General features: G+C 55.1%; 5 protein-coding genes across 5 annotated transcripts; 2 read left to right on the top strand and 3 right to left on the bottom strand.

Moving 5' to 3' along the window:
• Nucleotides 1-1,400: 1,400 nt before the first annotated feature.
• Nucleotides 1,401-5,316, bottom strand: PCA1-1 (P-type cation-transporting ATPase; the record flags this gene model as incomplete). Its single annotated transcript, XM_037324210.1, has 3 exons — nt 1,401-3,955; nt 4,166-4,330; nt 4,383-5,316. 3 exons carry the CDS (start codon nt 5,314-5,316, stop codon nt 1,401-1,403), a joined length of 3,654 nt encoding a protein of 1,217 aa, XP_037177739.1.
• A 779-nt stretch (nt 5,317-6,095) lies between these two features.
• Nucleotides 6,096-6,814, bottom strand: SDT1 (Suppressor of disruption of TFIIS; the record flags this gene model as incomplete). Its single annotated transcript, XM_037324209.1, has 3 exons — nt 6,096-6,601; nt 6,660-6,688; nt 6,756-6,814. The coding sequence occupies 3 exons, from the start codon at nt 6,812-6,814 to the stop codon at nt 6,096-6,098; spliced, it is 594 nt and encodes a 197-aa protein (XP_037177738.1).
• Nucleotides 6,815-7,586: 772 nt separating this feature from the next.
• Nucleotides 7,587-9,712, top strand: SLC28A3-1 (Solute carrier family 28 member 3; the record flags this gene model as incomplete). Its single annotated transcript, XM_037324208.1, has 4 exons — nt 7,587-7,870; nt 7,935-9,273; nt 9,324-9,468; nt 9,666-9,712. The coding sequence occupies 4 exons, from the start codon at nt 7,587-7,589 to the stop codon at nt 9,710-9,712; spliced, it is 1,815 nt and encodes a 604-aa protein (XP_037178495.1).
• A 6,611-nt stretch (nt 9,713-16,323) lies between these two features.
• Nucleotides 16,324-18,174, top strand: DIP5-1 (Dicarboxylic amino acid permease; the record flags this gene model as incomplete). Its single annotated transcript, XM_037324207.1, has 3 exons — nt 16,324-16,727; nt 16,796-17,089; nt 17,145-18,174. 3 exons carry the CDS (start codon nt 16,324-16,326, stop codon nt 18,172-18,174), a joined length of 1,728 nt encoding a protein of 575 aa, XP_037177735.1.
• A 1,110-nt stretch (nt 18,175-19,284) lies between these two features.
• On the bottom strand, nt 19,285-21,094 carry CGCA056_v008959 (putative amidase; the record flags this gene model as incomplete). The annotated part of the gene is made up of 4 exons (XM_037324206.1): nt 19,285-19,432; nt 19,486-20,354; nt 20,408-20,961; nt 21,019-21,094. The coding sequence occupies 4 exons, from the start codon at nt 21,092-21,094 to the stop codon at nt 19,285-19,287; spliced, it is 1,647 nt and encodes a 548-aa protein (XP_037177848.1).
• Nucleotides 21,095-23,978: the final 2,884 nt, after the last annotated feature.

The following is a 23,978-nucleotide window of genomic DNA, read 5'->3' as shown; positions in this document are numbered from 1 at the left end:
CCGAGAGGGGCAGAAAACGTCTTGGCAGTGACCACATGAGCATGTCGTGCGTTGCGCGGAACACGGACGGGTGATCCGTTGTGCTGCCATGCTCGTCGTGCAACTCTGGACTTTGGAGGATTGACCGGTCCACCCAGGGGACGAAATGTGAAGTTCACGTCCAAGTATATGGCAGAACATCAGTGTCTTAAAATGCCCCTGTCACTATTTGAGTCCTCGGCCGGCCAAGATTGATCTACTGAGAGGTGGGTCATTGTTGACTCCGCGGGCATAATTATATGGCGCAGAAACTACCGGTGAAGGAACACGCGATCGGTACCCAGTAGCAGGTGGCCCTCATCTTTGGCACTCAAATACCGAGGCAAGGAGTCTCAGAGACCTGCTCTGAGCGAGAAAGCTTTGCTTTGAAAGTCAGGGCTGTATGTATGTCTGAGAGACATGCTGGCGCTACACAAGTGAGTTGAGCGTCTTGGCTCGTCCCGTTCCGCAGGCTTCACATCGGAGTTCGGTCTTTTCGCGTCATCCTTCGATCCTTGGAGTCATACCTTAGAGCTGAAAGGGGCTGTGCATCGCATACATGTAAGAGGGATCGGAAGCTAGGGGGAAATGGCCAATTGACGACGCGAGACGCCCTTGGTCCGTTGCCTCCGTCGGAACCCCCTCCGCTCTGTCTTGTCAAGTGGCCATATCTGGATGTTTGTAGCTTGTACTTCGGCAAGCGACACACCCTCTCTGGAAACCCGTGCTGCATCAAATTGGAAAAAGCAATGTGGCGTCCCGGAGGACCGCAAAGATCTCAACTTCGTTCACTTTGAGATTGGGTTGAGGCTCGCAGGGTTCATATCGGTAGGGCGGGTGGAGGGGGGTCAACTAACAGACAAGGCTTGCTCACGTTCAAGGCTTCAAACCAGAAGGTCCCCGGTCGGAAGTTTGTCTAGATTTTCGAAAGGATCTTGCAGGGTTCTGAATGAGCAACCCTTCGCAGGGACACGTTCTCAAGTGGGTAAACGCGCAACATCCGGCTTCCGCGAGACATCAGGCACACAGGGGTAGGTGGAGACCGTGGGGCATTCGCGATGAGTGTGAATTGTGATTTAGACAATCACAAACTGTCCTATTGGAAATAATCGATCACGTTCGGATGGTAGCATGCTTCCACATCAACACTGCGGAAAGCCGCCACCGTCCAATCAAAGCATGGAGTTTTGTGAATAGAAGTCTCAGCCTGCAGAACAGATGTTGAATCTGCTTGACGACGCACATCCTCAGGCGTCCCCCCTTTGGCCGTCACCCTCCTCTCCAGGAAAGTTTCCCGCCAGTGTTTTCCGCCAGTATTCCGACACACCCCTCCTGGAAGCATTCCGGTGTGGACGCTATGATTACCAATCAGCCTGAGTACCTTACAATTTACTCCAACGCAACAGCACCGCAGCGGCGATGACAGGTAAGACGGAGGCAAGTTCGCCGAGGCCAGCAAACTCCGGTGGGATGCGGGCGTTGACGAAAGCCCCTGAGCCGAGGAGGATGGCAAACAAGTTGTAGACGAAGCTCCAGCCAAAGTTGAATGCAATCCGATGGATGGCCTTTCTGCTCACCGCGATGGCGGTGAGGATACCGGTCAGGCTGGGTCGCATCAGGACAACATCGGCAGCAGATCTAGCCACGTCAGTGCCCGCGTTCATGTGGACGCCAATGGTAGCCTGGGCCAGTGCAACGGCATCGTTAGTGCCATCTCCGCAGAACATCACGACGGGCTTCTTCGGCTTCTTTCCCGATTTGGACACACGGGTGGAGGGTGTGGCTAAGAGCTGCTGAATGTAGTCCTGTTTGTCTGCGGGGTTGCATCGCGAGCGCACATTAGCCTCGGGTATGTTGAGTTGAGAAGCAACCGCCTGGACCGCTCCGTCATCGTCGCCCGAAAGGATGTGGACCGAGACGTTGGAGGCCTGCAGCTTGGACACGGTTGCGAAAGCCTCGGGCCGCACCGAGTCCTCTAGCGCAAACAATGCAACCAACGTCCCGTCGACCGTGAAGCAGAAGACGGTGTATCCTTGCGACAAGAAGGACTCGACAGCAGGATCGGACGATAGACCCAGCCATCGCGAGTTGCCAGCGCGGAGCTTGCGACCAGAGATGGTTCCCTCGACACCCTTACCCGTCAAAGTCTTGGAATCGGATACCGGCGCTGGCAATATACCATTCGCCTTTAGGTGGGCGGCAACCGCTGCGGATACGGGATGCTTGATGCTACCAACAAGGCCAAGAAGCAAGGATTGCGTCGCTTCTGGATCGCCAGTAACGTACGATTCTTTAGACACGCTTAATTCCCCACGGGTCAGTGTCCCTGTCTTGTCGAAAACTACATGCGAGGTCTTGTAAGCGACCTCGATGCTGTTGGCCGACTTGAAGATGACGCCCTTTTCCGCAGCGACTCCACTGGCGATGACGATCACCATAGGAACTGCAAGTCCAATAGCGCATGGACATGATACGATGAGGACGGTGATTGCGTACGTGACTGCCTGGATCGTTGCTTGGGAGCCGGACTGTTTGCGGACAGCGACTCCAACGGCAATCCATACGGCAAATGTAATTATCGTCAATGTGACTACAACTGGGACGAAGTATGACGCAACACGATCTGCTATATCCTGTATTTTAGGCTTGGACAGCTTGGCTTCGTCAACCATCCCGGCGATGTTGCTGATCGTGTTGTCTTCGGGCAGACGAGTTAGGCGTATCTTGAGGGTCCCAGAGCCATTGATCGAGCCTGCAATGACAGAAGAGCCTACATATTTCTCGATTACTCTTGATTCGCCCGTGACCATAGACTCGTCTAGCTCAGACGAACCAGATATGACTGTGCCGTCGGTTGGAATGCGAGACTCGGGAGCAACTCGAAAAGTGTCTCCATACTGAAGCAGCCGAGAGTCAATTTCCTTTTCCTGGCCCGAGGTGTCGATGATTGTCGCTGTGGACACCTGCAGAGATCGGATGGAAATGGACTCAACGGCCTTCTGACGAGCCAGCGCACCAACGTATCTGCCAACCATAATGAGAGTGACGAGGAGTGTGCTCGTCTCAAAGAACTCCCCGGTCGACAGAGGCTTGTGAGAGACTAGATAACCAAACGACACCACTGAGAAGATGTAGGCGGCGCTAGTACTCAGTACAATGAGCAGGTCCATCTCAATCATTCTGGAGAAGATCAAGCTCTTGAGTGCTGTAGGATAGAATGGTCCAGCAATAGCAATCTGAACAATAGTTGCCAATGCCAAAGAAGCTGAACCATAAGCAACCTCATTATCCGGCAAAGGTGCCCAAGCCATCACGAGAACCGGAACAGTCAGGATGATAGAGAGCAAAGTCATCATCCCAACATGGCGAACATGCTTGCCGCCCGCTTCAAGTGTCGGGTCGGCTCGAGGGGGCGCAAGTTCCATGGGACTGCTCCAACCTTTTTCAACCAGGTCTCGAGCCCCAACAACCTCTGCATCAAACTCAACGTGAACAGTCTTGCTATCAACAACACGTATGTCTGTGACGCCCGCCGGCCATGGCTGGCTGATCAAATTCTCTGGCCGGCCAGAAGATAGGAGGTCGATGCTGGCCCCCTGGCTCGTGATCTTCTCGCATTTGAACTCCGTCGTCCGTTCGAGATGCTTGATGACATCGTCCGCCGAGCCAACTCCGACGTCTAGATCGAACTCTGCACGCGCAAGAACAAGACTAGTCTTGAGATTTTTGATTGCGTCCAAGGTGGTAAGCGTTCTCTTGAGTTTGGTCTCGCAACCCGTGCATGTCATGCCCGAGATACTAAGAACGACATGCTCTGTTCCAGACACGCCCCTCTCAAGGTCGTTATCGTTGGTGATGTTTGCACCAGACTTGCAGAGAGGTTGGGAAGCGGCAGGCGGATCCTCATCGCCACAACAAGAATCCGCACAAGAACCAACTGCGCTGGGCTTGTTGGTTACGGCGCAGCACTCATCAGCGCACCCTCCGCTTTTAAACTTTGGGCTTGCAGACCAACCTGCCCTTTTAGTCCTGAGACCTCTGTTTGTTGCGCAGACCGGTTTGCTCGGCCCTGGTGCACAAGAAGAGTCAACTGAACTGCGGGTGCGAAGCGAGCTGATTGATGCTCGTTTCTTTTCGACAGACGAACGATCGCGAGGCGCGCAGCACGATTCTTGACCGAGAGCGAGGAGGGCGCGGCAGATGCAGCCCAAGGCTTCAAGCTTTGCCTGATAGGTCTCGCGAACGGTACGGGCGTGGCCACGGCATGGCTTCCCGTCTTTTCCACCAGTGCACCCTTCCGCTCCTGATCGAGCTACGAGCCGTGTCAGTCGCGAATAGATTGAGGTGGCGTGCGTGTGACTCACCTTTTCTGTTGGAACGCTTGCCGCTGGTACACTCGCGTAGAGCGAGACGATCAATGCAAGTCGAGTCGCAGCAAGGAGAAGTCTTGCCTTCACAGCAGCTGGGAACCTTCTCTTCCTGAGGTTTTGGAACTGGAGAGGAGCAGCATCCCTTCTTGCAATTCTCTTCAACCTTGGCAACCGGAGCGCAGCAGTCATGCTCGATAGCAGTCAAAGTGCCGCTTGTCTGAACGGGCTTGCTCTCCTGGACTGTCTCGCAGCATCCCTTGTTGTATTTCTCTTCGGCATTGACCTTTGGACCACAGCTTTCGTCTGGCTTGCTCGGGTTGTTGCCAACAACATCGACAATCTCGCTTGCATTTTTGACGGAATCACCGCAACAACCCTTCTTACAATCATCTTTCAGTGTGAACTCGTCATCGGAGGCAACGTTGGTGTTTTTGATGGTGTTTTTTATGGTGTTGTTGCCGCAACATTTCTTCTTGCAGTTGTCTTCAGTTGCAGTGTTGGAATCGCAGCAAGAGTTGACCACTTTGGCAGCCGCAGAGCTAACGCTTTTCCCTTTATCGCTTCGTTCCATGTTGACAGTGCCACAGCAACCGTCCTTACAATCGTCTGCGACATTCGATTGCTCGGCACCGAAGCTATCTTCATCAGCAGCGGTTGAAGAGCAACACTGATCCTGGCAGCTCTCACTGAGATCCGTGGGATTGACTTCACGGCTCAAGGTTGGCTTGTCGGTCGCAGAGCCGCAGCAGCCTTGGTTGCCGTCTCCATCTCTCAAATCTTCAACGTCTTCGATGCTGTCTTTGCCATCGCCCTCTGCAATCCGTTCCTCTGCAACGGTGAGACTAGTGTTCGTCCCAGGGAGGGCAGCTGGTGCGGGGGTCGGGGCTGGATCCTTAGGCGGACCACAGCAACCCGATTCGCAGGGCATATTGAGAATCCCGCGTCAATGCACACGCGTCAATTGAGGATTCGGTTTCTCGTATTCGACAGTCTTGTGATGGGGTTGAAGCCGATCAGCAGGTTCACAAAGTGGCCTCTCCGTCCGTCTGTAGTGTTTCCGGTGGATGGCGGGGATGACGACTCGGACGCGAAACCTTAAATAGCGGACTTATTGCTCCACCAAAGCTTCGAAATAGACGATCTAATTGGACACCGCATGCATCTCCGGTTCCGGAGTGGAGAAATAGGCCGCCTCCGAGATTACCAGCTATGTGATTGTCTCAATCCTGTTCCATGAGGATCTAATGTCGGGGAAACTCTCGTTGCAAGGGAGACTGAAAGGGAAAAAATGACTGAGAATCTGGAGGCCACATTGGGAATGCCTTCGGCGAAACTTGCTTGCTCTAAGACTCGACTCCATTACATACACATGAACAGTGTGAGACAAGATGCCGATGTTTTGCAGAAATTAACTTGTGTTCTATTCTAAATTTTTACGATGTATTGATTACTGCGACTCTGGATTGTAAGGTACGCTTGCAGTCTACTCCATGTTTCTCTAGTTGTCAGCTATGATGAGGTCTCGGAACAGGTTCGAGATTTGAAAAACCGAGGAAAGATATCTCGGAGTTCCTCCAAACTTTGAATCTGATGCTGTGATGCCGCTTTCGGAGGTATGGGGAGCCCTCTCTCCAGAAAGTGAGCCGCTGTCCAGCCAGCCTTCTGAGCGCCGACGCAATTCCCATAAGAGTCATCTGTGCATCTGAGTCAACGTGGAAACGTCTCCTGGGACTCAGCATTAGAAACCATACCGACGAAGTAACAATCCTGAACGGATTCCACCCCAGCTTCCTTCATAGCCTTTAGGAACATATTCTTGTTCGGCTTGCAGATGAAGGGCACTTGCGAGTAGTCGGAGTACGTCAACCCCTCGAAGAGATCCTCGACACCAAGAATCCGGATAACTCTTTTGGCATGAGTCACGTACGCGTTGGTTAATAACCAGAGCCGGACTTTAGAGGTATCGACATCCTCAAGCAGCTTTCGGAGTTGCACATCTGGCTTCAAGATATCCTCGAGGGGCAGCGCATCATCAACCTGGGCGTTGTACTCTATGGGATCAATCTTGTGGTGTCGGACCAAGCCCTCGATCGAATGTCCATAGTCCGTATGGTACTGGTGATGTAGCTTTACTGCCTCCTCTCGAGTCAGAGATAGATGCTTCTCAAAGTAGTCATCGATCAAGTCGGAAACCAGGTCGAAGATCTTAGCATCTAGCCGAACGGTTAGCTACGGCGTTCAATCCCCCTCGCAAATCTGTACAGGTCTCACCTCTCGAATACAAGCAGTTGTCGATGTCGCTAGGCAGTGCACAAGTAAGCAACGAGTTCACGCAGTTGACCTTCACGGTGTTCCACAGTGACTCACAAGAAGAGTACTGGCTTCTGGGGTTGAGATCCCTTGCTCAGGTCTGCCTGCGAACCCATCTCGTGCACTTCACGACCTCGTGGACAGTATGCGGTGAAGATCCCCGAGCGATCGGCAGGCCCGTCCAGGCCGTTCGAATTCGGCAAAGTTTTTGTTGAGATAGAGTTCGTCCGGACCGCCTAACCATACATAAGCGCGGCTGACATCGGTGAAACATCGACGTCACCGTCGTTTACCCCACACCTTGCTACGCAGGAGACCTCCGGGTACGGAGAATAGCGACCAGACAAAGTTGCTGACCAGCAGCTCACTGCAAAACGATATCTCCCTCTGCAACTTCGATATTTCTCTGAAGCAATGTCCTGGTTGCTGAAGTAGCATGTGATGTGTTCATGCTGGATCGTTGTGAAATCGTGTAAGGGCGACGCGGCATCGGCGCCGCGTGGGAGGATGCACCTGGCTGGCCGCCACCATGCAGGTCGATTCATGAGCTTCGGCATTGGCGACGACGATATGTTAGTGTTCAAAGATATGAAAAGGGCTTTTCATGAGTGACTGCCTCTGGGGATTATCTTGTCTCCTTTCTTCAAACAACATCATGCCTCGCCTGTAGCATTCCATACAGACTTAACTGTTCTCTTCAGTCCTGCATCATCGTCCGATGTCCCTATCGAACTAAGACACGGTGATCTAATCGCCACACCTTGTTCACTAGCTTATCTGCTGTCCCCGTGCCGTTCTCACTGCGAACGTCATCCGAGATAGACCTACCTTCATCTCGCATCTTGGAGGACGAGCGTTGGTCATGATCCTTCTGCAACGCCAGCGAACATGACTGAAATAGATGCGCGGCCATCCGCAGATAGAGCGCATGAAACCAGCAATGGAAGTGATTTTGAGAAGACGAAACAGACGCAAAATGACGACTCAAAGCAGCGGGAGGACCACAGCCCGAAGACCGGAGGAAGCACGGATGGAAGCGACCTCGAAGCTGGCGTTGAACAGGTGGAAGGCGTCCGAGACACGAAGAAGAAGAAGAAGAAGTTCAGGATCTCAAAATTCTACAAGAAGTACAGGCTTCCGATACACATTGTCATTTGGCTGGCATGGACGGGGTGAGTAGAGGTCAATTGCATCACATGTCGTCGAAGGTGTTGAACTGACACCATGCGCGAACAGATGGTGGATCGTCGGCCTCATCTTCCACCGGTCAGACAGCCTCGGATGGCTCAAGCCGTTCTTGGTGTACCTTGCCATCACCATCCGCATCATCACACTATGGCTCCCTGCTGCCTCGGTGATGATACCTCTGCGCTTCATCTGGCGAAACACGATGTTCAGGGCGTATGACATGACGCCGCAAAAGCTGCATAAACCAATCGCCGCCGCAATCACTGTGGCAGTCTTCATCGTCGGCGCGATGATTCCCGCAGAAGTCGGCGACAATACCCGTGCAAGTCGGGCGATCTCACTCTTCGGCCTCGTCCTCCTGATCGCTCTCCTCGCGGCCACATCCCGAGACTGGAGGAAGATTCCATGGCACACCGTCATCGGAGGCATGCTCACCCAATTCCTCATTGCCGTGTTTGTCCTGAAGACGAGCGTGGGATACGACATCTTCGCCTTCATCTCAGAGATGGCTAGGACGCTCCTTGAGTTTGCAAAAGATGGCCTCCGGTTTCTCACGGACGACGAGGTCCCGACGAGAACATGGTTCCTCATCAGCGTTGTTCCGCCAATCATCTTTTTCATCTCTCTAGTGCAGCTGCTATATCATTGCGGGCTACTTCAATGGTTCATCGGAAAGTTCGCCATCTTCTTCTTCTGGACCCTGCGGGTCTCCGGCGCCGAAGCCGTGGTAGCAACCGCGACCCCGTTCGTGGGGCAAGGAGAATCGGCGATGCTCATCAAACCCTTCATCCCGCATCTGACCCTCGCCGAGATACACCAGGTGATGACCTGCGGGTTCGCGACGATAGCTGGATCGGTGCTGGTCGGATACATCAGTCTCGGCCTCAACGCGCAAGTCCTCGTTTCATCGTGCATCATGTCGATACCTGCGAGCTTAGCAGTGTCGAAGTTGCGATACCCGGAGACCGAAGAGACCATCAGCTCGGGCAAGATCACAGTCCCAGAAGACGAAGACAAGGCTGCCAATGCCCTACATGCGTTCGCGAATGGGGCGTGGCTGGGAGTCAAAGTGGCTGGCATGATCGTCGCAACTCTTCTCTGCGTGATCTCGTTCGTGGCCCTCGTCAATGGCCTCCTCGGCTGGTGGGGAAGGTACTTGAATATCAGCAACCCGCCGCTGACGCTTGAACTCATCCTTGGATACGTCTTCTATCCGGTGGCATGGTGCCTCGGGGTGCCGAACAAGGATCTTCTGGTCGTAGGAGAACTCATCGGCATCAAGATCATCACGAACGAGTTCCTGGCTTTCAAGTCACTCTCAAGCAACGCCGAGCCATACGTCTCGATGTCACCTCGCTCACGGCTTATTGCTACGTATGCATGCTGTGTAAGTGCATACCTTTCATATTGGTAAAGTTTCCATCTCACACCTCACAGGGCTTCGGGAATGTCGGCGCCCTCGGCACGCAAATCGGCGTTCTCTCTCAGATCGCGCCCGGTCGTGCAGCCGACGTCTCTAGAGTAGCCGTCTCCGCGTTGTTTTCAGGTATCCTGTCGACTCTGACCTCCGCCAGCGTTGCAGGTATGTTGTACACGGGATAGCGCGGGAGATGGGGTCTTTATGGTTGTACTTCCTAAACACCAGATACCCAAAAGACAGGCACGTGGCCTCGGAGGCGAGCAACAATGGAACAAGAATATCTTCACTTGCAACTCGGAACTGCTGGATCAGAGTCTACCCTGAAAAATATGGCTAAGTCGGTGCCAGGCTAACTACAGCTCTGGTGATCTTCGTCCGGCATGGCGTCGCTTCCTCCATCGTGTAGCATCGCGCCTCGAGCACGGCAGCACCCTGCGACTGATGGGATTTCCATGGAGCCTGACACTGATAAGGCATCACGAGCGAATAACGACAGTTCACCATCGCAAAAAACAGCCTTGACACTAGTTGAGTAATTCCAGGCGATCTTTCCATTCGCCCCGGTGTCAGTCGGCCCAAGACTGCTTGGGCCCACGGCGATGGCGTGTACTTGTCTGGCCACGGCAACCAAGTTCCCAGCCAGCATCCCACTCCCAATGTATTCCATCTAGACTTGTCTCTTTGTCGAAGTCTGCCTTGAGAACGGTTCTGTGTTGGAGACTGAAAAAACATCGAAGCCTGAGTGCTGGATTCAAGAGCAAGCTCTCGGGCGAAGAACACCATTCTCGCGATTGGGCTCCAGAGTGCAGCATTCTGCATGTGATCCAAGGTCCATCTTGGCATCAGACAACTGGCCCCGCGTAAAGATCGGCGGTGAGGCTCACTGGCGACAGCAAGAAAGCCTCACATACCAGCGGCTCTTTCAGCTAAGCCGAGTGAGTCGGCGACTTGAAGTAGCCGCACGGGGGTTGCAGCCGAGACACCGGGCTCACTTGAGCTCCCTTTCAATGAAACGACACATGAGGGTGATGCCATTGGAAATTGCACTTTGATTGCGAATGTGGTCGCTGGACTTGAGAAAGACGCATCTCGCGGCCTCCGCTGTTGTGTCCTCATTCCTCACGAACCAGGCCTCAATGCGTCGTCGTCGTTGCTTTCTCCGCAGCATCCGCAACACCGGCGGCATCTTGGCTTTCCTCCCTTTCCCCTCCCCCGTATCCGTACCCCATTACCCCAGATCGCTTGCACGTTTTCAATCAATCCGTCTCCTATTTTTCACGTAATGAGATTCCTCTCGGGGCGGCTGGTGCCAAAGTGACAACTGTCCTGACCTTCAGACGGCCAATGCGTGGAATGGCGTCAGAACGGTTCCGCTTCGATGTGAACCTCTTACGAGAACATTACCCCATCGTTTCCATTCTTTACCCCGTTTCCCCAACTGTGCGTCTCTTTGCGAGGAATTACATCAAACGCCACTGGACGCTTGGAAAAGCTTGGAAAAGCAACCACGGACCGGCGTTAATATCATCTTGCATTTGCACCGCCCTGTCTGGGGTTTGATCTTTGGGGGCGTGACAGCTTCACGGAGAGGGGGAAAGCTGGAGACTGGGGTAAAGGTCCACACTCAACTCTGAGGGGACACGCGCGGGGACGGACACTGGCACTGGCAGGCATCGCGTCGCATCACATCCGGCCGCATCGACGGTGTTGCTTCACATCACCGCTGAACATGAGGCGACGGCGACGGAAGCGCTAGAAAATGCATAGAAGCACGCTATCTTAGTGTCTGACAGGGCTTTACGAGGGAGCAGCTTTGGGTTGGACCGGCAAAGAGCCCTAAGGCGCAGGGCAAACTCAAACATTCACGAGGGAAACGTATGACTGCCCGTCGGTAGCCGAAGAGGTCTAGGCTGGGGGAAAGATTGATGGTGGTGGTGGGATGGTACCCAAGCCGGCGATGGCTTCATCCAGCATTGGCTCTATCTCCAAAACATACAAGCGTAAGGCAGTTGAGACTATTCAGAGAATAAACACCATTCACGAGAAACATCGAAGAGGACAGAGGGCGCATCGCACGGCGGGCTCGGAAAAAAAAAGCCTGCGACTTGTTGACAACGTCTTCACCGATGCGACAAACCTTCGCGGAAGAGCCGTAAACTCAATGCGGTTCGAGATCGCGTTGATAGTCGATCAATACCACATCACGTCCCCGAGTAGCCGGGGCCAAGACCATGTTGTCAATGTCCAACGCGGGCGCAACATACGAATGCGATGGGGAAGCGATGAGCAGGAATTGACCATGACTTGACTGCCTGTCAAAAATACCTCATCTAACAGAGTCTTGGCGAAGTTGGCCCGGGTCGCGAATGGCGCGATTCCAATTTTCGTCTTTCCATCACCGCCCAGGCACTACGCTGGAAGCGCCGGAGCGGAGGCCGTTTGTTATCGACTTCGGGATCCCGAGTCTTGGGTCGTGGAGAGAGACGCGCGCACATCGTCCCGGCACTGGGGGACGCCTCGCGGCACCACACCGTCTGGTGGTCTGGCTGGCGGTCGGTCGGTTTGTGGTGACTAGATGGAATTCGTCATGAGCCTAGGCGCACTGGAGACAGAGACCAAAGGGTCCTCAACCGCCAACGGCCCCTTCACCGACGCGCGAGCATCACCCCTGACGCTCTGCTGGAGAGGGGCCAACCCGGTGGTTGACCCGCCCAAGATCCCAGATCTCGCACCGCCGGATGGACGTCGGGAATTAAACGTTGGGTCTGTTGAAATGACGAACTGGCGCGTCTTGAGTCGACTGTCGGCAAAGTTGTCTGCCGCAGAATACTGGAGACGAAATAGAATGCCGTCCTGGAGGATCGGGATGGAGGGGAAGATGGAGTCCCTAGACCGTTTGGTTGACGTGTAAAAGACGCATTGCTCGCCAGGCATCATGAGCGATGAACGACACGTTGTGATGGCAGTGCACTTGGCAGACCTCGACTAACACTAACGACCTGTGATGGCCTGGCGCATCGAGTCTCGATGAAGCCGTCATGGTTTTCTCGGCATGCTAACCGACCCTGCGAGGTCCTCGCCGGCTGCATATGAGAAAAGCCCAGGCCACCGTTGCATCGCGTCTTCACGTTTTGCCCGTCTACAGAGGGCAGGAGAAGGCTGACAGCTGAGCTGGAACCTGCTCCCCGTCAGCCCAAGCTGGTGGGAATATGTATGTGTGTACGCCAGCGCCAGGGCAGACGCCAGGCGCCAGAGGTCCCGACATATGCAAAGTCAGACGATGGGCGAGGAATGTGGGAGAGGGCTACACACCCATTGGGAATGGCTCCCGCTCGTCAAAAGACGCCAACTGATTCGTACAAAAACATGAAGGGCTAGCAGGGGACACGCATTCGGCCATGTGTCCGTGTCAGCGACGAACGATAGGGACTAAGAAAACTCGAAAGCCACCTGAAGCCAACGCCGGTCCGAAGTTACAAACAGTACCAACAACTGTGTGCGTGTTTGCTTGCTGTCGAAACATTCCAGCCATTGACTTTTGTCAGGAGTAGACAATCTGCCCGAGGCCATCGCAAGCCATCCGGAGTGGCCCTTCGGCAGTCTAAGCCAAGTGCGGTCAAGGGCGAGGATAAGCTCGGTCCAATCCATGCTCTGAATGCCCACTCGACTGTGAACAGGGGAGGGGGCCCGTCATGTGGAGGAGATAAGGACCTGCTTATTTAGGCCAGAGATAAACGTCTTGGCGGGGAGACGATGGACGCCTCTGAATGGACGAGGAGAAGCTGGGAAAGTGATGGGGGAGGGGCAGGCAGGGAAGATGGTGGCAGGGTGGCGGAGCCGTGCGAGGTGAGAGACGCATCCTTCGTTTCTAGAACGCAAAATGGAATCCTCAGGGACGCTGATATTATCAATTCATGTTAGTGGCAGCGGGTGATTAGGGCCCTTAAGTCATGTACCGCCATCAGCTGGATACCTAACAGTTTCGCATAACGAGTACGTACGACGTAGATGCTGTGTGCTCCAGTTGGTTGCACCAGAGTCCAGTCTCTCTCTTTGCTGCTGTGTTTTGACGGTGAATACAAACATCGTGACTCGAGCACCTATTCCTAGAGCTAGACCCGCGAGGCTCTCGCAAAGGACCCTGAGATATGAGCTGAGGCTGCTGGGCATTCTTTCGGTGAGACAGGCCGGGAGAGGCTGGGAGGCGCCCAATCGCGGCCCCTACATCTGCCAGGCGTTTCTGCCCTTTAAGTCTGTGTTGAGCAACAAGCAATGCCTAGCTACGGGATGTTCGAGGCCACAGGAACCACCAAGAGATGGACAAGCCGCTCGTGCAGATGCGCCAGGGCACGTTTCCACCACCCCAAGCTTCAGGAATCAGGGCCAATGCAGCCACTTTGGCAGACGGCTCTAGCCTAGGCTGTGAATGGCCTGGTCCTCTGTAGCCTGTAACTGTCCGTGTCAGTTTACTTACTTTCAGCGGCAATGTCACTGGATGAACGGGCACGCCGATATCTATCATGTCTCGTGAACCTTTCCTAGGCGACCCTTGTTGCTAGGCTAGGTCTTCCCAGCAGCAGCAGCAGCAGCAGCCGCGAAAGGACCCGGTTCAGCGGGAGTCCGAGTGAGTGATGAGAAGCACTGAGCACTGAGCAGCGAGCGAGCAGCCTTTCTGGGTCAGAGCGTCTGGGGCATGATTGGCAAGATGCTGAATCGTGGCTGAAATATGCCCCCGCAGAATGCCCGAATGAACTCGCATCGCGTGAGCTCTCTATCTCTTGGCTCTCTGTGAGTTGCTGGAGATGAAGACGGTGGTCATGGTGGTGTGTGGTGTGGTGGAGGAAGAGGAGCCCTGGCAACACAACACAACACCCCCCGAGGCACTGGAAAACTGCATGTTGGAGGTGCGCCTTGTCCGGGTCACCCACGCTTCTGCTACTCTAGACACATACCTTAATTCAAAGCTGTGATTGCTCTGGCAGGTAGGCTTTCTTCTGTACTTGTTGCACATTCAGCTGCGCTTCCCAACATCCGCGCCAGGCTGACGAAATATCCCGTGTCTGACGGGCGGATTCGCGTGGTTTCAATGTGACGGACCGTCTTGGATTAGCGGACAAGACAAGGTTGTTTTCGCTGTTGGAGCCACTAAAATCTGGGATCAAGGAAATCTAGCGAGGAAAAAACCTTCAATCGTCTTCATTCAGTTCGCCCCAGAGATAAGCATCGCATGGTCTCAGTAGGAACTCAACACGCGACAGGTCTCTTTTTTGTGCAAATTTTTCTTGTGATGTTCCCATGGATGAAATGGCAACTCCGTGTCTGCGGGCGCTGTTTGCAGCTCTTCAGCAGGGCACTCCGAATGCGTGCAGCAAGGCATGGAAGGAGTCTCTTGCATTCGCCCAATGTCTTGGTGTTTTCTTGGTACCACCGATGGCTGCCCACCCTCGGCCAGGAGTCCCAGGATCGTCTGGATTGTCTCGCGGCTCCAGGTACTCTGCGTCTTGGTCCTTTTGCTTGTCCCGTCTAAGCTTCTCCCAACTGTCCGTATCACCACGCCAACTTGCGCTGTCGAGACTGGGCGATCTCTAGGCATTTCAGGCACCGCAGCCGGGGTCGTCAGCTGCAAACTCACGACTCGTGCTCGGCGGTCGACGATACTTGGCGTTAACGAGTGACTTTGTCTGCCAATTACTGCCGCCATCATCACTCGGAACTCTCGAGATGAACAGTGACAGCGCCCCCAACTTTTCTCACGCCCACCCCGCACGATCAAGTTTCTTACGCTCTTCTCACCTGCCGTCAGTGTCGTCCGCCAAGGCTGAATGGCGTTGGATGCGCACCCAATCACCGTCAGAGATATCTGCAGATTACACTACACACGACAGACTCTGAACCGTTTTGCCTCTGCCGCCATGATTGACCGTAGCCACCGAAGACCAAACCCTCTTCATCCTTGTCTTTGACCAGTCACCACCACCTCCATTCGCCTACCGTACCCCTGCCACGACCCCATCTCTCTGAGCTCTGTCTCCCAGTGCGGTCTAGCTGCTGCCAGACGCCATTCCTCCAAGTTCCAACCCGCTGCCCGTTGGCAATGACAATTCCCCCTCATGCTCGCGAGAACCCTCGGCCGCCGCTGGCCCAACCGCAGGCCGCAGAGAAACGGGGAGGGGAGCTCACTGAGGAGACACATGGAGACACAACAAGGGGACGTACGCACGTCGCACGCTACTCACTGTGCCTCCGGTCTGCCTGCTCCAGTCCCCACACTGAAGAAGGAACCGCGAGCTCGGGGCGGGACACTGACTCCATAACGGGGAACATGAACACGACCGGACCAACCCCAAGAAAGAACCCACAAGAGATAGAGGTACCGCAGGCAAGCAGCAAGATAGCAGCCTCCCGCGCTAGCAAGTCAATAACCTACATGTAATACATACAAGTCAGGACCGTTCGGTACCTCGCCGTGGCAGCCAGTCAACCCAACACAACCCGGCGGCGTCTGCAGGGATCGCTCGACGGGGTCTATCTTAGCGTACGACGCCAACCCGGCCGCACCCCCAGTCTGCCATCACCCCCAAGACCAAGCTAGTGTGGCCAGGTTCCAGGTCCAGCCCACGAACCCGCGAGGCGAATTTGGGAATTCGGACGTGAGGTGAGCTCTGCTGCTCTTACATGCGGGAACGGGAGGGACACAGGTTGTGGTGCGGTGCGCCGGATGCCATTCCCAATGTGCTTCCGTCTCACATGCGGTACACGCCTCTATCGCGTCCGCCCCTCCCGTCTTCCGTCCCGTCGAGGCGGCACCCAGAACTTAATTAAAGAACCTCCAATCCCCCCCCTCACTGCTCGGTCGTGATTCCCTCTTCTCTCCTCTCATCCCTCTCTCGCTCCTTGAGCTCTTGTCTGCCTAATCGAGACCCTCTTTTGATATTCCTCTCCCACAGACAAGAGAGTCTCATTCCCGTGTTTGACGTGTAAGAAGAACAACCACTCGTCGTGCTTCACGCCGCAACCATGAGCGACGGCCTCGTCAAGCGGACGTCCTCTTCGGAGGGCGCCCACGACCCCGAGAAGACGGCCTTCCAGACCAAGACCTACGACGACACCGATAATGTCCACATCCGCGGTCTCGAGACCAGCGCCGACACCAAGCTGGAGAGAGGCCTCAAGGCCCGTCACATCACCATGATTGCCATCGGTGGTGCCATCGGAACCGGTCTCATCATCGGAACCGGCAAGGCCCTTGCGCAGGCCGGCCCGGGCTCCGTCTTCATCTCGTACACTCTCGTCGGTTTTATCGTCTTCCTCGTCATGGCTGGTCTCGGTGAGATGGCCGCCTGGCTGCCCATCTCTTCCGGTTTCACTGGTTACGCCTCGAGATTCTGCGACCCTTCCCTTGGTTTTGCGCTCGGCTGGACGTGAGTCTCTCCTGCTATGTTCCCCGCGGCAACCGTTCGGGCAGAGTGCTAATGGGCGTCACAAACAGTTACTGGTTCAAGTACATCATCGTCACGCCCAACCAGCTTACCGCCGCGGCCCTCGTCATCCAATACTGGGTTGACCGCGACAGAGTCAACCCCGGTGTCTTCATCGCCATCTTCCTGGTCGTCATCATCTGCATCAACTACTTCGGCATCAAGTTCTTTGGCGAGTTCGAGTTCTGGCTGTCCAGTTTCAAGGTCATCGTCATCGTCGCCATCATTCTCTTCTCTTTGATTCTCGTCTGCGGTGGTGGACCCAACGGCGAAGCGACCGGCTTCCGCTACTGGAAGGATCCGGGGTATGTGTTGTGCCCGACGCAGTTCGCAGTGTCCCCTCGCTAACATCGTCTCCAGTGCTTTCAAGGAGTACATCGACACCGGTGATGCCGGCCGCTTCCTCGGTTTCTGGTCCTGCATGGTCAACGCCACCTTCGCCTACCTCGGTACCGAGCTTGTCGGTGTCACTGTCGCTGAGGCCCAGAACCCTCGCAAGACCGTTCCCCGCGCCATCAAGCTGACCTTCTACCGTATCCTGTTCTTCTACTGCCTCAGCGTCCTGCTCATCGGCATGCTCGTCCCCTACAACTCCCCCGAGCTCGCCTTCGCCAACAAGCAATCTACCGGTGCCTCCGCCTCCCCCTTCGTCGTTGCTGCCCAGGTTGCCGGCGTCAAGGTCGTCCCTCACATCATCAACGCCTGCATCTGCGTCTTCGTCTTCTCCGCGTCCAACTCCGACTTGTACATCGCCAGCAGAACCCTCTACGGTCTCGCCTCCGAAGGCTCCGCCCCCGCCATCTTCAAGCGCACCGACAAGCGCGGCGTCCCCGTCTACGCCCTCGGCTTCTCTGCCATGTTCGCCCTCCTCGCCTTCATGAACGTCTCCAGCGACTCGACCAAGATCTTCGGCTACTTCGTCAACCTGACCACCATCTTCGGTCTGCTCACCTGGATCTCCATCCTCGTTACCCACATCTGGTGGATCAAGGCCCGCAAGGCGCAGAACATCCCCAACGAGATCATGCCCTACGTCGCTCCCCTCGGCATCTGGGGCTCGTACGCCGCCCTGGCCATGTGCTGCATCGTCGCCCTCACCAAGAACTACGACGTCTTCACCGGCGGCGACTTCGGCAAGGAGAAGTACAAGACCTTCATCACCGGCTACCTCGGCATCCCGCTCTACCTCATCCTCATCTTCGGCCACAAGTTCTACTACAAGACCCGCGGCGTCAAGCCCCACGAGGCCGACTTCTACACCGGCAAGGACATCATTGACCGTGAGGAGGAGGAGTTCCTGGCCCGCCAGGCTGCCGAGCAGGAGGCTCGCGGCGGCAAGGAGAGCCGCGGAGGATGGTTCTACAGAGTCTTCGTCTCGTGGCTGCTGTAAATTGGAGAAAGAAAAAGGGTGTTTTACTGTCGTTCTGAATATCATGTCCTGCGAATATACCAAGGCGATTTGGTCCGCCTAGTCATTCCGTAGATATCCCAATCTAGACCAAGCATCATGATTTTGCGCACAATAATCTCTTCAAAATTTGACGGTGAAATGCAATGCGACTTAAAGACGAGAAATGCATTGACACAGCCCTTCGGAGATCATCGGCTTTAAATTTGTTTGTGTCTGTGTTGAGTTAGCGTGGGGAGTCATCTCCACCGCACGATGAGTCACACCCTCAACCCTTTATGTATGTGACTGGAACCGACTACAGCAGTCACCCTTCAGGCACAATAGCTCAGGGGTAGAGCGCTGGGCTCATAACCCAGAGGTCCCTGGATCGAAACCAGGTTGTGCTATTTATTATTTTGCGTTTTGCTCTTTTTTAGAGCATTTCCCTTCCTTTTGCACTCTGCGGAGGCTGTGGCTCGGTCACTAGGTAACCAGGAAGACTACTTTTCTTTTACGTTTACCGCATCGATTAAACATGTCCCGTTGACAAGATTCTTGCGAACCTGGACCTGGTTCTCATGAACAGCACTGCAATGCTTAGGAGGCATCTATCGAAGCGTACACCAAACTTTTCATAGTGTGGGATAAACCTCCAAAGATTGGACGTGGCTGGGCTTGAAAAAGTAGAAGAACGTAGGCTGCAATGTAATACGGCCACATAGCGCAAGTACGATTGACATCTTTGTCGGAAATGTGTACGCTCAACCGCCATTCCTCATCCGTGAAGACGGACCAGGCCTCAGACGACCGGCCCGGCCGTTCGGTGCCGAGTGGGGACACGGGCCGCGAACGGTTCGGAATGTTCGCGGCACCCCTTCTTGCTTCATGGACTTTTTCTTTTGATGAGCCTCGTTGCACAAGATTACGGTCCTGTACATGCAACGTTGTTCTGTATTAAACGCTCAAATATACATTGAAAAAGGTCCGGTAGCTTGCCGGCCGAATGCAGTAGGTATCTCCAACGGCTTCACGGTGTCCGTGAGCACTGCAGAATAGAATTATAGTCATAATCTTGTACAGGTAACCCCTTAACAGTCGGACAAAGTTTCACTAGTACCCAGCATAGTCGCCAATCTCAATGTTCGGCGTGATGTACGGCTGGACCTTGGACCTGGTCAACGTCCTCTGCTCATAGGCGTACGCCAGCCCGATGAGCTTCGCCTCCTGAAATTTGGCCCCGAGAAAGCTGATTCCGAACCTAACATCTGTCAGCTAATGGCAAAGCGCTTAACATTCCATCGATATACTCACGGAACGTGTGGGCCAGTGTCAACCAGATTGCCCCTCCGATTCTTGATAACCGTCGCATTCGCCGGGTAGAACCCAAGCGGGACCGTCACGACCGGCGCCCCGATGATGGCCGCCCAGGTACTGGAGAAGCTCGTCGGCAGGATTACAGCGTCGAGTTTGTGCCTCTCCAGCGTGCCAAGAAGACCGCCCTCGCCGCCAAGGTAGTTGCTCTCCTGCAGCGCAGCCCAGAACCGCGGGTCTGTGTTGTTGAAGCCCTGCACATCCAGGGCGTCGTCCCAGATGGCCGTGTTGCGGTCTGGGTAGTCCTCGAGACCGAATGACTGCGTGAATTTGCGGACATCCGCGAGGGATGTCACGTTGTTGGGGTTGAAGCTGAGCTCGGCCAGGTAGGCTGCGAGATTGGTGATGAAGTCTGCGTTCAACACGATCGTCTCCGAGGTTGAGTTGGCTAGCTGGGCTGCCGCGGTGAAGTTGGCATTGTCGACTATGGTCGCACCGGCCGATTTGAAGACCTCAAGGGTTGCCTCGAAGGCGTCGGTTTCTGTGCCGGTGGTGTTGTCGGAGAAGAGCTCTATAGCGTTACGCGGAATGCCGATGCGGGCGCCGCGGAGGGCGTACATGTCGCAAGCGGCTGCGTAGTTGGGGATCTCGCCGTTATTGGGGATTGCAGACGTGTAGTTGTCCTTGGGGTCTGCACCGGCAATGGCGTGGAGGATGTAAGCTGCGTCTTTGACCGTCCGGGCCATCGGTCCTATGGTGTCCTGGTGCTCGCTGATGGGGATCACGAGATGTCGAGAAGTCAGGCCGACTGTGGGCTTGATCCCCACAAGGTTGTTGCGTTGTGAAGGGGAGACGATCGAACCGTCAGTCTGCATGTTGTCAGTTTGAGCTACGAGAAATCATTCACTCAATGATAACAAACCTCAGTGCCCAGCGCTGCGAGGGCAAGTCCCAAGTCCGATGCCACTCCACTGCCACTCGAGCTTCCACTGGGATCTTGCTGCGGATAGTAGGCCGCATAAACCTGTCCGCCGTAAGCAGACCAGCCGTTGCTGGTATTGTTGCTTCTGTAGTTTGCCCACTGGCTGAGGTTTGTCTTGCCCAGAATGATCGCTCCAGCCTCACGAAGCTTCTTCGCCATAAAGCTGTCCAGGGGAACCTTGGCGCCAACTAGAGCCCATGATCCGGCAGTGTTATTCATCTGGTCAGCCGTCGCAATATTGTTTTTGATGAGGATTGGAATCCCATGAAGCGGTCCCTTGATAGTGCCATTGGCCCGCTGGGCATCCAAGTCCGCTGCGATGGAGACCGCCTCGGGGTTAACCTCCGTCACGACATTCAAGGTGCTGTTGACTTGGCCGATGCGCCCGAGATAGGTGTTCACAAGATCGACACTGGTGAAGAGGCCGTTTTCCAGGCCTTCCGCAAGCTCATCGATGGTAACATCAATGAGACTCGGGAACGGGGTCCCCTTGACTGAGACGAAAGTCAATTCACGAACGTGAGACAGGCGACTGGTCGGCCGACACGCACCAGTCAAGCAGCTCACGATGCTGGCGAATCTGAGCCAGATCAGAGCCACGGCCAGAAACGGCCGCTGCACAGCCATGTTTGAGGGTGAGGAGAGGGAGGCAAGTGTCGGCGATTTGGGACCAGCTCAATTGGCTTGGTGTTGAGTGATGCTTCACGGGCTCCGGAGGTTGCTCGGACCATAACTTGGACGCGAGCACATATAAATGCATGTTGATATCCCGGTCAGGCCAATCTCGTCCTGCATGTCTAGCACGGTTTACCGGTGCATCGCGTGGTTTAGTGTCTCTCTCGGCACGGCACCGACAACGGCAAGCGAGTGATAAGCAGTTCCGGGGATCGCGTAGCTTGAGCCGGCACAGATTGATTGCGTCCTCGACCCGGACAGGCAGCTCATTCTGATAAGAGCCGGGGGAGAAAAGTCATGACGTAAATAATTGGGAAGTGGTTCGGTTACATGCAGCTTGGGCGGAGAGACAGGTCCTCGGCGCAGCTCCATTAGCGGTAGCAATTGGATGCGGATGATTATTGAGCGCGAGAGCTGCACAAAACACCCAGCCAAGTGTCTTACCAAGCTCATGGGGACCGATAAGGATCGCGCGGGGAAGAGAAGACTGTACTCCGGTGACTTGCGGGGCAAACTCCGTTGGTGGAGACCGGTACGTACCTCCGAGCGGCCAGGACTCCGGCCGGTGGATTCGGACCAACTCCGGCTCATCTCCGGACACCAGAATCTCGCGGTCGGAACCTTCGGATTGCGTATGTCATCATGGCGAATGGGTCGTGATGCCTTCACTTCCTCACGGACCAGTTTTCCTGCCCTTATTCGTGCCTGACGAGCGTACGTCAGCAGCAGCTCGCTCTCGGACGCCATGACATAACCATCTCCAGGCCTTCGTTGACTCGGTCATGCACCTCTGAGAGACCCTTCTTTTGGTAACGAGATTGAGCCCAGAGCTTGGCTAGATCCGATTGGGAGATCATGGACCCATCTAATTGAGCATGTGTAATCCTGAAAATAGCGACATCCGCCGGGGTCTTTTCACACGTGCAACAAACGTTCCCCGCCGAACATGCATATGTGGCTGTGTAGAGTAGGGGGCCTGGACCACACGCTGATTCTCCAAGGGCTCTACTCTCACAATGCTGCGACAGGTCCTTGCCTTGCCGTGGGATGCGTTTCTGCGCGGAGACATCCTCGCGGTGTGTGTTGAAGCGGGAGCCCCAATGACTTGCTTATTGGGACTGCCGAGATCTCCGCCGCGAGGCGAAGAGATGCGACGGAACAGCCGCGACAGCCCTCAGAAACTCTGTGCGCACACGACAGCCGCCTCACTCACGAATAAACATACACACGAGATCACAAAGCACCGAATATCACTGGACCATCGTCCCCGTACCTGCATATCCGCCAGAAATAACATCCTGTCTTTTGATACGCTCATTCGTTCCGCATAAGTCAAGACAGCCTCCCATTATCACCCGTCACCCCATGCAAGAGTCCCAAACACCCAGTCTTGGCAAGCCATTGTCGGCCATAGTTGCCCATCCTCCCTCGTTCGAACAGGCGCATGAAACGATTTTCGCTTGGCGTCGATCCCGGTGGGCGCATCCCAAGCCGCTGGGAGAGCACCGTCGGACACACATGAACTCGCGCCATGCCTGCCCGCGCACTCATGCACCTCACCCGGGCCACCACACACGGGTCGTGCCATGTTCTGCTGGTCTCCGAGGCACGTCCGTGAGCGGACACCTGCTTTGCCGTCTCAACTGCGAATGGAACTGCCACGGCATCCGCATGAGAACAGGAATGAGCGCCGGTCTTGTCATCTGACTGTCTCCTGTCTGTTGTTGCACTGCGGTTCGCTACGAGATGCTGCGCTTTCTCTCAACGCCATCTGAAGCAACCCACTGTCGTTCCACACGGCAGCTGTCACCGTTGTGAGCATCGCTTGACGTTCAAGGAAGCACTGTTCGCGATTGTGGATATGGGATTGCCAACGACGTGGAGTCGCATCATGGAGTCGACGTCGATTTTGCCTCGTTCGTGACGCAAGATTGGCATTGCGTGAGCAAGGGCAAAACTTTGCTTAGAGCCGCAAGCTAATCCAACTATGCTGCCCTTGATCTCTCCCCCTTTCTCCGCGCGCCCGCGCGAGGGACAGCGTGGGTTCTAGGACGAGATGGATCCGGGCGAATACAATTTTCTCCCACGCATGGGCTGAGAAGTTTAGTTTTTTCGGCAGACGATGAATAACTTCCCAGCCTGCAGGTGGCCAATCAAGACCCAGGCCACGCAGCGCGCCCTCTGACTTCCAAAACGTTTTCGAAGTGGAACTAACACAAACCTAACTTCCAACTATCGTCAGAATCAGGGAAAGGTCGAGAGGTGCAAGGTTCCCGAAGCCTCCAGCCTGCATCGGGCGAAGTCGAACCGCCAGTTGGCTCCCCTCCACAATGACCACCATCCCCCTGCCTGGATGCCCCGGTCGCTCGCAACATCGTGCCCTATGTAAGCTTAAGACCAGGGCTCCGCTTGCCGAAGACTGTGAGGAGCTTCGCCTTTCAGGCACACCACCAATGAAGGGGGACTGAAACGACATCAGATGGGACGAATCGATATCTCTCGCTTCCTCCTGCAGGAGTTTGCCTATCGTCGACATCAGACGAGGAGAGCCTCCCCACCCCCGAAACACCACAGCGAAACGCAACTTCGCCCGAATAAGTCAGGATATCGGGCGACGCAGGGCAATGCCTTCATCTGCGCTGATCCATAACAAACTCCAATGCAAGGTGGTATCCCCGTCCCCGTCGATCCGGCAACATGCGGAGGCGCGAATCCACGCGGGGTCGGGCACTTCGAACCGGTGAACTTTGGCATCTCTCTCTCTTCTCTGCAGTTGCGATTACTGGTTTCAGAGACTCGCGAGTCGTCCTTCCGGCGAATTTTAATCTGAAATCGC

Source organism: Colletotrichum aenigma, assembly GCF_013390185.1.
Source record: "Colletotrichum aenigma strain Cg56 chromosome Unknown KSG_Cg56_contig05, whole genome shotgun sequence".
In the NCBI taxonomy this organism is placed as follows: domain Eukaryota; kingdom Fungi; phylum Ascomycota; class Sordariomycetes; order Glomerellales; family Glomerellaceae; genus Colletotrichum; species Colletotrichum aenigma.
Note: the sequence above shows the minus strand (reverse complement) of the source record. Positions and strands in the feature narration are given on the sequence as shown.